General features: G+C 41.1%; 1 protein-coding gene across 2 annotated transcripts in view; it reads left to right on the plus strand.

Annotated features, from left to right (window-relative positions):
- The first annotated feature begins 6 nt into the window (after window positions 1-6).
- The window catches only part of TAF5L (TATA-box binding protein associated factor 5 like), a 21,950-nt gene continuing 8,557 nt past the window's right edge, over window positions 7-13,399 (plus strand). The window contains exons 1-4 of one of the 2 annotated variants that reach the window (XM_026845581.1): window positions 7-3,652; window positions 4,119-4,263; window positions 9,695-9,799; window positions 12,645-13,369. In XM_026845581.1, coding sequence (XP_026701382.1) covers window positions 4,122-4,263; window positions 9,695-9,799; window positions 12,645-13,369 — 972 coding nt within the window. In that variant the 5' untranslated portion in view covers window positions 7-3,652; window positions 4,119-4,121. Of the gene's footprint in view, window positions 4,264-9,694; window positions 9,800-12,644; window positions 13,370-13,399 lie in introns of both variants that reach the window. The other variant, XM_026845580.1, reaches the window with a different exon arrangement.

The raw sequence follows: 13,399 nt of genomic DNA on the forward strand, positions 1-13,399 counted from the left end.
GCGTTGCGGAGCTGGCGAAGCTTCGTCCGTGGACGGTGAGCCAAATCTAGGTCCAACGCAAGTGGATGCAGGCTCTGCTAAAATCACAGCTGTTTCTTCTCTGCCTCTTCGAGCGAACGCGGCTGCTCGGGCAAAAGCCGCCTCCGTAGTTCCTGCTGCCTGCAGCACTTTTCCTATTTTGCACCACCACCACCCTGCCGCGTCTCCATGTCGACTTGTAATGTTTACTTGCCTTTTTTCCGAATTGCAGCCTCTCCGTCTCTGAAGTTCCTCAGCTCAAGGTTCAGTGTTATATTCATATCGGTTTATCCTAATCTTGTTTATTCTGAAGTCTGTAAATTTTAGATTAACTTTATGTCACAAAATTTAAAATGAGGTGATTTGGTATTGTTGGTAAGGCTCCAAATTTCACCTGTAGTGATGAGAGATAAAAAATGGTGCTTCTCTACATGCAGCTGAGGCCTGAGACAGTTCTTAGTAGAGAATATTCAGAATGTTCTTTAGTGCATTGTTTTATTGGTTTGTTGGAGGTGGGTTTTTTTTTCAGGATTACTTGTCCTTGGTGGTGCTCTCTTAAGGTCTTTCCTTGGCCTGTTGGAAGAGACTGCTCTCCCAGCATCAGGACAGGAATGCAGCATTTCCAATGCTCATGTTCAAGCTCTTTTTCATATGTCTGTACTGGTAATATTTCAAGGCCGTGGAATCTGCCTAAACCTGTACCTGAGATGGAGCATATGCAGGAAATTAATTTCCTTGGCCCAGTGCTTAGTACACAGCTAATTTCCCGCTTTTTTAGGAAAAGGGAACTGGTGGTGTGTTTTGTATGATCAGCCTCTCGTCTGAGTTTCTTCAGTGGTTTTTGGTTCCTCAAAAAATTTTAACCTAATACTCTTTTGTGTGTGCTCCAGTTTGTGACACTGCAGAAGATGCTGCATTGTAGCTGTGCAGACTCCTGATGTGCTCTTTCTTCTCTTTCCTTTTTTGCTTATCAGTAAAAATAGTTAATGGTTTTAGTGTTTATTGTTCTCCATGGCTGTTTGAGAAGAATGAGGCAGCTGTGACTTCTGAAAAATTGTTTCAAGTTTTCTGGAGGCATGGACAGGGATTGCTGTATGCTTTCATTTTGTTTCATATTTTGGAGATTATCTTCAGTGATGAGAGATAGAGTCTTAAAATTGATCAGAGGTTAAAATGGCAGGCTTGTCTTTTTTTTTTTTTTTTTTTTTTTTTTTTTTTTTAAATTCTGCATCATTGACCTGTTGTGAACTGACTCAGCTTGAATCCAGTTAAAGGCTTTTTGGCAGACCATTCATATGTTTATTTTGTGATATACTCTTAATTTTGACGGTGTGATAAAGAATATTTGTAGGAATGTTGGTTTTGCTCTTCTTGCACTTTCCATGGATGCTTTCTCTTTGTAATGCTGAGGGTAAAGTATAAAGGCAAAGTGAACAGAGAAACAAAGACCTGAAATGAAGGTGGGGGTTATGGTGTGTCTGGTGCCAACGGGTGTTTGTTGGTGAAGATGTGTTTCCTGCAAGGTAGTTCCTGTTCTGTCACCTGGGAGTAGGAAAAGAGATCTCCTTAAGATACTGTTCATAACACCCACTACTGTGACTGCTGGGAGGAGTAGACAAGGTGTGCAAAGAGAATAAGAAGCTGTACAGATTGCATAAAGCAGCTGCAAACACCACCTTGGTAGCCTTGGTGAAGAAACTGGGACTTCGCTGTTTTCCCCAAAGCTCTGAAAAAGCTCAGATTTGAATCATCTGCCAGCGACTTGTCTTTCCCAGGCCTTTCTGTCTTGGTGCTGAAATGTCCAATCCTGATGTTAGACCCAGACTACTGGGGTTTTTGCCTATCATTTAAAATTTAACATTTTCTCTGTTGGTCATCTGCTCATTCAGCAACTTGAAAAGGCTGATCTCAGTGCTCCTCTTGTTTGTCCCTGTCATTTCAGGGCGTCCTCTGGAGTTCTGCATCTTTCACGTGCCAGTTCTCGGTTTCTCCAATCCATTGCAAGTTTATGAGGAATCATCTGAACATGAATGCTGTGCAAAAATAAAAAAGGGTTTTCTGACGAAATCTAACCTAGAGCAAATTGATCCTGTAACTGAAGCAAAAAAAGTACAGGCAAGGATATTTCTAGATGCTCTTTCTTTGCAACTGAACCACAGACCTGAGGCTGATTTGCACAGTTCTGACTGGCTAAACCACTTCAGAAACTTTCAGTTGAATCTGTTCCATGCCATTTTGGGAATGAGTTTCTTTTGCATTACAAGCCAAATACAACATTCTTGATGCAAACTCTCTGAAACAGTTTCTAGACCTGAAATAAGCATCTATGAGAGTATCTCAAATATAATTAAGTTGCTTCCCAGACCTAAACTGTTTGACAGACTGCATGCAAAGGCATTAGTGTGGACCTAGGCAAGTCACTTGTACATGCTGCTGGTTAAAATGCAGAATGGTAACATAATACACCGTGAAGCTTAGTTAAGGGTGTTTTTTAGGAGGGTGCCAAGATGCTGGTCCATCACAGTGTCCACTGTTTTTTATGGTCTTCATTAGAATTCTGTCTTTCCTACAACTTTGTGCTGCAGAAAAAGTGTCATATTTGAGACTTACGTTATTTTAGATATAATTTCTTTAATTGCAAGGAAGATGAAAAGGAAGTTTGCTTTTGGAGTGAAAAAAGTTGTGGTTGAAACTCATGATTTTAATGGGTCTATCTGGAAATGCTTTGAAAACTCCACACCTGTTGATGCCCCTTCCCCACCCTCAACAGTTATTTCACCTGTGAAACCTGAGAACAAATGGAAATATTTTTAAGGTTTTTGCCAAGGTGTGTGGGTTTGCAATTCCACCCATCTGTTTAAAGTAACTTTTGCTGAAACATTGCATCCCGCTCCACTTGGATCTTGACAGAGGGCTTATTGTTCTAACAATGGGAAAAGCACTGAAGTGTGCATGGGTATTAGAAAAGGCTCACTATCATATTTTTACAGCTGTCATTTTGTTAGAAATACAGTTCTTACAATGGAGGGAATTACAAGGGCATCCTTGTCCATGTCTCTGAGAAGCTGCGTTTCATCGGATTTTAACTACTCAAACCACAAAGCATGTGCACTTGTAAAACACATGCAGGTCATTGATAGTGGGGCTGTAAGGTGTGCAACTATCTTGAGGCCAGCTTTACCGATTATTCTGGTAGAATAAAACTGTTGCTTAGTTCTGCTTTATTTAAAGCCTTTCAGGTTATCTAAACTTCTGTGTAAAATCAATGGCTATTGCAGAGGATTGGTGGCAGTTAGGGACTACTCAGATAGCAAGGGAGCTATTGCATTCATCTTACTGAGGTTCTTTTATTACAAGCCAGAGGCTAAAAGCTAGCATCAGGCTCCTTTTGGTTTTGAGATACTACTAAGTGGTGTTTGTGAGGATGGCTTTCGAAATTTATATAAAGGAAACTTCAAAGGATTTTTTTAAAACTTCTGTAGGAGGCAAGTCTAGATAGATGGGGGCAGGCAAAAAAGGCAGAAAGCTGCTCTTTTGTTTATAATTTCCCTGTTTTTTTCCTGGGGACTTACCTGACTGAAGTCTGGCTCTAAGTTCAGGCGATAAGCTATTGCTTCTCGGACTCCCCAAACAGGTAAAATAGGTGTGCTATTTAAAGCATTATGATTCTGAAATTCCCTTCCTGTATATTATTTTTTCTTTCCCTTGACTCTTCTGGTATCGTTTGGTTGGTCAAACAGAGGAATCAGAAAATGACTTAAGAATATTCAAACTGCTACTGTAAAAAAGCAAGGAGAAAAAATATACCCTTTCTGTGAGTTAATTTTTAACAGAATCCAAGACATCAGCTCACCACTTCAGTTTTAGTCTAGAATCCTCAAAAGTATTTTGGATTCCTTGGTGAAATTAGTAGAATTAGACAGCAAAATATCTTCATGGTTCAGATTCAAGTATCTAGTTACACCTCAGTACTGAGAGGCACATGCCTAAAGATTTTCTTTCATACTTCAGCAATGAAAATACTGAGCCATTTGTTCTCTGTCAGGCTTCGTGTATACCTACACAGTAAGCGCCCCATCATGTCTTTCTTTCCTTTTGAGGTCATGAAACGCGTACGCACAGAACAGATTCAGATGGCAGTGTCCTGCTACCTCAAGCGCCGTCAGTATGTGGACTCAGAAGGTCCCCTAAAACAAGGGCTGAGGCTGTGTCAGACTGCTGAAGAGATGGCAGCTAATCTCACAGGTAATATCATTATATTTTTCCGTGCCTGTTTCTTGGCAGAGTTGTGACGAGTGTGAGTATGTATAATGGTAACTACATGAATTTGTCTGCACATATGGACAGCTCTCCTTTTGAACTAAAGAAATTTCCCAGTGCAAAGTTGGTGCCAGTTAGGAACTTCTGAAGAATGTAAACGTGGATGAAAGTGTAACAGGGTGAAATTCATGGTCAGTGAATCAGCAGGCTGAAATACCAGGTCATGGTAGTGAAAAATGCATGTGTTGTATCCCAAAGAACATGAAGTCTGGTGAGCAGTGGTGCTTTGGGATGCATGTACAGAGAAGAACCTAGATGAAGAATTAAGCAGAAGCAGGAAAATCAGTTGTACCTTTGTACTCCAGAAGAGCTATATCATGTGAAATGGAAGTGATAAAGGCTGTTTCCTTGGCCTAGTCAGCTTTCTAGTTGTGAAGGCTCAGCTCTGTCACTTGAGGAAAAAACCCACCCCTTCAGTGGATGAGACCGTTTATTTCCTTGCATGCCCCTTCTTTTCCTTCTTAAAGGCTTCTGAATCCTGCTACACTGTTTGCTTTTCAAATCCTGTCTGTGATAGTCTTCATTATAATTATTTTTGTTATAACAAACTGAGCTACTGCTTGAGCACATATAAGTATTGATACAGATGCAAGACACATGAAGGTTATAAAGATTAAATTTACTTGTAAAAGTAGTAGAAAATATTGGGCTGATCTTTGGGTAAAGATGCAAGGAGGAAATGTTTTCTGAAACTGATTAGATTGTGACAGTATCCCAGGCTAAGAGTGGGTGGAGACCTTAGTTACTTGTGATAGGACTCAATTTGACAAAACATTAGTTGCTGTATAACTCTGTGCTTGTAGCTACCTAAGGCTGGATGCCAAAAGAGCTCTTTCCACCTCTAAGGGTATTTTGCCATAGTTAAAATCCAAAGATGAGTGACTTGTGGGTAAATGTCCAGAAGGAAATTGGCTAATATTTCTTTATTAGAAGTGACTTACATTTTCTTAGTACTTTTCATTTCCTTGCTGTTTTCAGATTAACTGTGAGAAGTATTTTGCAACTCCCTGAAATAATACTGGGGGAGATAGGGAACCAACGAAGTATAATGCTGAAATGTTTTTTGATAGGAGATTTTATGGGAGAGGTCATAGCAGGTCAGTGTTGAAATGGGATTAGAATTTAGGACAGGGGGACACAAGAGATGAATTGGATTGCAGGACCTTGCATTTACATATAGCATCATGCAGAAAAATGTGCTTTCAGTAAAGAGTGTGAATGAGTGTGTGATTGGATTTTGTCTTTTTACTGATCTCCCACCAAGTGTCATTCCTAAATTTCTTCTTATTAGTCTGTATCCTCTTGCCAGTGCAAGGGTTTTGTGGCTGGTGATTCAGAACTTAGTCATCAGTTTTCATTAGGACTGAAAATGGTCTGCTCTCATGTATTCAGCTGCTTACTACTTCTTGTCAAACATGCTCATAGTAAGCTGTCAGTGAGTATGCTGCAGTTCCATGAATGACTGTCGAAAAGAAAAACCCAGTTTGTACTTACTCTGACAACAGAGGCTGAAAATATTTTCTGCTGCAGTCAGTTTTGCAAACTGAATAAAAACTTACTAGATTCTGAAGCCTACATTGCTTTTTTGGGGGGGAAAGCTATCAAGGTTTGTTTTTCTTAAGATGTTTTTACTTGTTCCTTAACAAAACTCACCTTGCTTTTTCTATTTGTCTCTTTACTTTTGTTTGACTTTTAAATTAAACAGCCTGTAAATGGGAGAGTTGCTTGCTTCTGTCTTCAGTTCTGTGATTTCTTCTTTCACACTGAAAAGTGTCCTCTCTTTTTGGTTTTAGTTTTGTTTCTCAGTTTTACCTCAGCATTTCTTTTTGTCTTCTTCCAGTTCAGCCCTTCTCCATTGCTTCATGTACTTGCTATATCTGTACAGCTGTTTTCACAGAATCAGAGCAGGCCAGGTTGGAATGGACCTTGAAAGATCATCTGGTCCAAGCTTTCATGGGAAAGGGAACCCAGATGAGATTACCTAGCACCCTGTCTGATCGCATCTACAGTAGAGTACAGCACAGAGCTTCCTTGTGACTATCCTGACTATTCTGTAGAAAACTAGAATAATATTTGAGAACAGAATGAATGACTAAGGAACAGGTGTTTTGCCAATTATTAGGCCTAGCATAAAGGACACAGCCAGCATAAAGATGAACCAATAACCAAATTGTATTTGATACAAAAGGGTCAGTACATGGGTGAGCACTGGGGGTACAAACAAGTCAGATTATATGTCATTGACATCAACCCCACTGACCCCAACAATGACACTGCACAACCAACAATGGGTGGAATAGATGGTGAAATGCAGTCTCCTATAGAAGGGATGGGAGACAACTGAGTCAACAAGCCAAATACATAAGACCAAGGAAGCCACATACTGAATCTCTACACAGCCTGTGTTTACAGAAGCCAGACCTGACTGGAGCCCAGTTCCAGGGAGGCAGGAGGTCCTTCCCCAACAGGGAACTCTGCAAAGTGCATCCACCTCACAGACAGACACTGCCCCTGCCTGCAAGTGGTCCCAGCTTTTATCCCTAAGTAGGACACCTGACCTTTGTTTACTTAATGTGGGACACCTGGGGCTCATTTACCCAATGGCTCTCCCTGCCAGGCCGCTGCACCCTGGAGGGAAGCTTAAAGGTAAACTCACCCCCGCTTTGTGAAGGGCTGTGGGAATCACCCATATGTCAACCTTAATTTGGGGTTTGGGGTTGAAACCCCAGCATTTAAACAGGTTCCTCTAATATTGCCCATAGTATAATTTTGGTACATAGGACTATCTGAAATAATGTAAAATTATATGTTATCACGCTGACGTAAAAAAGGAATCAGTTGCTGTTAAACAGCGTTGACAGTAGCCCCACATTTGTTAGCTGGAAGCGATGCTGCCAACACTCAAGACCAGGAGGGTACTGTCCATATCCCTGAGTTCCTGAGTTAGGAGAAAGTTCCTTTGCTGTCAGGTTGCATAGTTAGCTGCAATTACTGGAAGTGAAGTCAAAGAGCAGATGTTTCCAGCAGGTGTTCTTATGACCACTGGGGAAGGTGGAAAAGAAACTATGGTAGATTATTAATGTATGAGAAGGATATGGCCAGTGTTTTGTTTACATCAGGAGGAAAAAAAGCCTGAAAATTTACTCTTGTTTTGAAATTAGTTGAGCTCTGGATCCCTTTTGCAGTTCTGGTTGGTGTAAAGTTTTGGGAAGGAAAAAAAATAGAATTTGAACTTGTTTATAACTGTCTGGTATGAAGGGTTCATTACTATTTGCTAGATGGGAGCAAGCTCTAGCACCATTACTGAAAGAGTTAGGGCATAATGATTTTCTGGTCAGACTGTTCCAGAGTAGGTAGCCAGAGATGAAGCTGCCCTCTCTGAAACATGAAGTACATCTTAATTTTGGAATTAAGTTGCTTATGTAGACAAAGTTGAAAAGGTGGCATGGAGGGAGCAGTTCATAAAGCCAAGGACAGTAAGTTGTACTTGCATGGCACAAGCAATGTGTGAAGTCATTCCCATTGCTGCTGAAATGAGGCCACCAGAACTCTATGAAGAGTTGACCTTTGTACGTAACCCCGTGACACAGCATAAAATACAGGCCCTCATATTTCTGTTTTTCTTTGCTTTTACAATGAGTAGTATGGGTGACATTGAAAACCGTCACTAAGCATTTTTAAGTTACTACATGTATGTGCATGCAGTTTACTTTTTCTCATGCTGAATATTGATTATATTAAATTTTAAGTCCAAATAGCAGTTTTTTACTTTAGCCATTAAGTATACCAGTATGGGAGCCTGGAGTTCTTAACCAGCTTTGAGGTTCAGAAGCAGCCAGGCTGTAGAAAGCACAACCTTTCAACAGGTTATATTTGTTTATTTCTAAACTGATTTGAGAGAAGATAGGGTATTGGTGCTGGAATCTGTATTTGTTTTTTTCCCATGAGGGGATGATAAGCACAGGCCAGCTCTCTATTTCCAAAGGTGAATTCAGCTTGCCCTGAAGAGTTGGTAAACTGACCTGTATTTCCATAAGCCCCAGGAAGATAGACCAGAGAGACAGGGGGCAAAGAATAGTGACAGGCTGCCTGTACACCATGTGTTGATCTCTTCCTAATTAGAAGCATTGAGAAGAGCTGGAGGCTGGCCTATCTCTCTTTAACATGTGAACATTTGATGATGTTGTTTATAGACTTCCAGGGCTGTCAGAGTTTTGCCTCTGTGCATGAGCCAAATACTGGAATAAAAAGCGATCAGTCAGGAGTAGGAAGGCAAAGAGAGAGACTGGAAAGCGGTGGGGAGTGGGGGAGACTGAAAGAAATTAAAGGAATTGAAAGTAAGAGTAATGAAAATAGGTTTTATGGAGGGGAAAACATGAATCTAAAAAAAGTAGGAAAGGAAACAGTGAAACTCTTGCATTTTCATGCTCTTAGAAGAGCAGGTGAATAAGCATATTGGTTGTAATTCTGTAAGCCGTGTTTCTAATCACTGGTATTTGTATATGTTTGGGGCATGTTGGCGGTTGTCTGTAAACTTGCACAAAGTCCCCTGTTGGATTCTGAGAGGTTAACAGAAGCACACAGGTTTGGTGCCAGAGAAGGAGAACCCAATCCTCTTTCTAAATAGTTCAGAACCACTTTTACCAGAGTTTGATACTGGTTCTGAAAAATCAGTTTAACACTGTCTCAGGAAACTATAACAACTGAGTTTGTGATCAGATACCAGCTGCCCTTTAATCTAAAACCCTCAATGAGGAGGACACATTTTGATTAAAAACTACAAAGTGTTTACTTTAGAGATTCAATGTGATTTTACCACCACCTCTGGGAGACTAGTAAATGATAATGATTATCACTTGTAAGATAATGATGGGGACAAGGAATTAGAGACTCTGAGGTATTGTCACTGCAGACCTCTCCATGATGGTTGGTGGGTCCTGCTGAAAAAAAAGCTTTGTTTTGGAGAAAGTCTTTAGATTGCACTCAGAAAAGACAAGCACAGCAAAGTAGTAAAACTACTGAGTGTCTTGTAAAACTGTTAAGGAATCTGTGACAGTGTTACTCTGAAATTCTTGGGAATTTAGGGTTGTATTTGAAAACTTAAAAATGTATTCTGGGGTGAGCAGGTGAGTTGCTGAGACTCTTGGAGCTGGGGTATACTCTCTCATTCATGATCTGTCTAGGTTGTTAATCCTGTGTTTAGATACTTCAGACTATGTCATCCCTGGATGGTTTAAAAGATGAAATGTCATCTTGGTGGCTGCATTACCTTGCATTTTATGAGAAACTTTGTTTCCAGATACACATGCAAAATTCCTTAAATCCCTATCTAATTTTTACTTACTTTATTCCACAGTCCAATCTGAATCTGGTTGTGCCAACGTTGTGTCTGCAGCTCCCTGTCTGGCGGAGCCACAGCAATATGAAGTACAATTTGGACGGTTACGGAATTTTCTCACAGGTAAGTATTGGGAAGCAAGGAAGAGGAAAGTAACTTTTTTGTTGTTGTTTCAATGAGTAAAGGACAATATAATAAAATTTCAAATCATGTCTCTAACCATCTTTATTTCTAGTTTTGAGATTTCAGTTACTATAATCAGATGCATTGTTTTTCTTTTTTGTTGTTTGAGTGTCAAGTATCTTTGGCTTTTGTAGATAGCTGACTATTTGCTCTTGTTCACGCATTTGGCCTTTGTAGATCTTTATAGACAACGATATACATATACAGGACAAGAAGGACGATTAGTGTTTTATATGAAAGGCAGGTAATTTAGGAATGAGTGTAGTTATTTGCTGTTTCCTAGTTTAGGGTTTTTTAATTTTATTCATAAATGGCTTGGGTTTTATGATGGTCTAGATTTTTAAGGGAACAAATTATCTCTTAAATTTATCTGTACTGGCTTTGAGACTGGAGGTATATGACAATGTAAAAAAACCTCTCTCGTTCTGTAGTGTGATGCAGAAGACAATCACGATTTTTCTTTTTTGATATATTTTTTAATAATTAAAGAAAAAGGTACTCCTGGGAATGTCCTCATTTCTTCTGTGAGTCCCAAAGGTGGGAAGAAGAAAGCAGGTAGGAATTTTAGAGAATAGTACCAAGGAAGGTGAGGTTGCCACTCCTCTTGCCTTTAGGCACATCTACATTTGTACAGTGTAGGGATTTGATCCCAGTGTGCATAACACTAAAATTAATATTCCTGATAGTTGTTGAAGGGAAAGGGAAGGAGGAAGGCAGAGACAGAAAATACTGATGTCTTAGCCTTGCCACCTAGAGCAGTTCAACACCATTGCACTTTAGTATTGGAGGTAAATCCATATGGTTTAATAGATTTCTGAGAAGTATGACTGCTCTGTTCTGTGTCTTAAATACCATGTGGAGAAGTGCTAGGCATGGTTTTGGTGTTCCGGTTGACTGTTTTAATCTCTTTTTTTGGTCCCTTTTGCTCAATTTTGATTTCTTATGCATGTGAACTGCTTCTGTTTCTGCAAGAGAGAAACTTGCCAGCCAGCCACAAGGCACAGCAGGACACTTCCCCATTTCTGTGATGCCTGCCCCCAGGGGCACTGAGGACTGGGCAAGGGACTAGGACCATTTCCAATTTAGGAATTACTCTAGAGGTGTCCAGTTCAACCAGCTGCTCAAAGCAGGGCAAGATCAGAGTTTGATCAGGTTGCTCAGGGCCTTGTCCAGCCAGGTTTTGAAAATCAGAAAGTACAGAGGTTGCTCTGCACTTCTGGGCCCCAGCTGCAGGTCTGAGCAATTTGGTGAAAATTTCTCTTGCAACAGTTTGCCTGTTGTCCTTTCACTGGGCACCTCTGAGAAGAGGCTGGCCCCTTTTCCTACATAATATCCCACTGGGTATTGAAGTCATACCTTTATTCTTTTTCAGGCTAGACTGACCCAGCTCCCATAACCTATCTTCATTTGTTCTTGGGGAATGTTTTCTTTGGTCCTGTTTCTGCCAACATCCCATCTCTTTCTTTTCCCCTCCACTGCAGCGTGAGGTCTTTCCCCTTGCATTTCTGGACTAGAGAACCTGCAGGGAAAAGAGCATCTACTGGCTGCTTAGAGCTTTTACTACATACAGACCACTAGTTTCACTGGCTTTGGCCGTGTTTTAGTGGGACAGAAAGGAGAAAGATGCTTAAGTATGCAAATACGTATGTATACACTGCACAGTATAAACACTCTGTAGTTACTCATATAGAAGTGGGGGAGAGGCACAGTATGGACCAGAGAAAGTCTGGAAGAGTGTTCCTACAGGAGAGGAAAAATAACCTAATGGAAAGGGGAAAAAAAGAATACGCATTGCTGAGTGGCAGGAGTGAAGAACATGTTGAAAAGAAAACGTGCTGCTTGAAGACAAGCAATGCTGTTTTGAGGATTAGCAATTCCTGGTTTGTTCCAATAATTTGGACCATTTAGGTCCTCCAGTAGTTTGTTGTTGTGGCCCTGTACGTTGCTGTGGTGTCCTGCAGCAGGGCTCCACTCCTTAAAATTCCCTGCAGCCGTCTGAGCATGGGGAAACAGCCCCAAAAAGCTGGTGAAGGAGGGGTGGAGCTGTTGCACAGATTAGTCTCTGCAAGGTACTGTACAGCCTAATCAGGAGTTTGTTAACACTGTGTACTAGGAATTACTGCTGGGATTTGCCTTGGCAGAGTGAGGAGGAGAGAGAGAGAGAGAGAGAGAGAGAGAGAAAGCTTGCACATGAGCAGGCACAGAAATAAAACAAGAGCATAGCATATTGCAGTACATTTTGGAAACTAGCTTCCTTTCCGCTGGAGACAAATCAGTTCCATCCAGAGCACCACATGCAAGCGTTATTGAAGCTGAGAGGGGGGAAAAAGGCCACCAAAGTTCAGGCCCGCATAAGCTAGGTAAATAATTTTGACTTAAACACATTAAGTACTATATTAAATATGAGAAAATTTTAAAGTCCATTTATTGCAATAGACAGAGGGCACCATTTTTCTTAAGTAAACAGGAAAAATTCAGCTGTCATTTTATAAGGTGGTATTCTAATAGCTAGCCCACACCTAAAACCAGTTTTGAAATACCTGCATTTTGTTCTGACAGGGTACCTCACCAACTTAAAAATCTCTATTCTGATCTCTAATAGGTACTGTGTATCCTCTTGAGGTGACAGAAGAGGTTCACTTAGATGTGCTAACAAAAGTCTCCTCTTGCTTGCTCTCTGATGCCACTGTCAAAGCTTTTTGCAGTAATTATCCTTGCTCTGTTTTATTCCCAGTAGTAAGTGGATTGAGAAATCATTCAAAGTTTGTTGCTGTTTTTTATATAGATTCAGATTCTCAGCACAGCCATGAAGTGATGCCTCTTCTGTATCCCCTCTTCGTCTACCTCCATCTGAACATGGTCCAGAATGGCCTAAAAAGCACAGTGGACAGTTTTTACAGCCGCTTCCATGGCATGTTCTTACAGAATGCCAGCCAGAAGGATATCATTGAGCAGTTGCAGACTACTATGACTATTCAAGATATACTGTCCAACTTGAAGCTCCGGGCTTTTCTGGACAACAAGTATGTCATCCGCCTTCAAGAGGAGAGCTACAACTACCTTCTTCGCTACCTCCAAAGTGACAACAACAATGCCCTGTGCAAAGTCCTGACCTTGCACATTCATCTAGATGTGCAGCCCGCCAAGAGGACTGACTACCAGCTCTACGCTGGTGGGAGCTCCTCACGCAATGAGAGCAACGGCCTGGAACCCAGCGATGTGCCGGCTTCCATTCTGCAGAACGAGGCGGCACTGGATTTACTGCAGGATAGCATTAAACGTGTCAAGGATGGGCCCCCTTCCTTAACGACCATCTGTTTCTATGCCTTCTATAACACAGAGCAGTTGCTGAACACTGCAGAGATTTCACCAAATAGCAAGCTGCTTGCTGCTGGGTTCGATAATTCATGTGTGAAGCTGTGGAGCCTGCGTTCCAAAAAGTTAAAATCTGAGCCCCACCTCGTTGATGTGTCCCGCATCCGTCTGGCTTGTGACATCCTGGATGAGGAGGTCTGGATACCTCTTCCCCACCCCCCCACC

Source organism: Athene cunicularia, assembly GCF_003259725.1.
Source record: "Athene cunicularia isolate RWA chromosome 3 unlocalized genomic scaffold, athCun1 chr3_part1, whole genome shotgun sequence".
Taxonomy (NCBI): domain Eukaryota; kingdom Metazoa; phylum Chordata; class Aves; order Strigiformes; family Strigidae; genus Athene; species Athene cunicularia.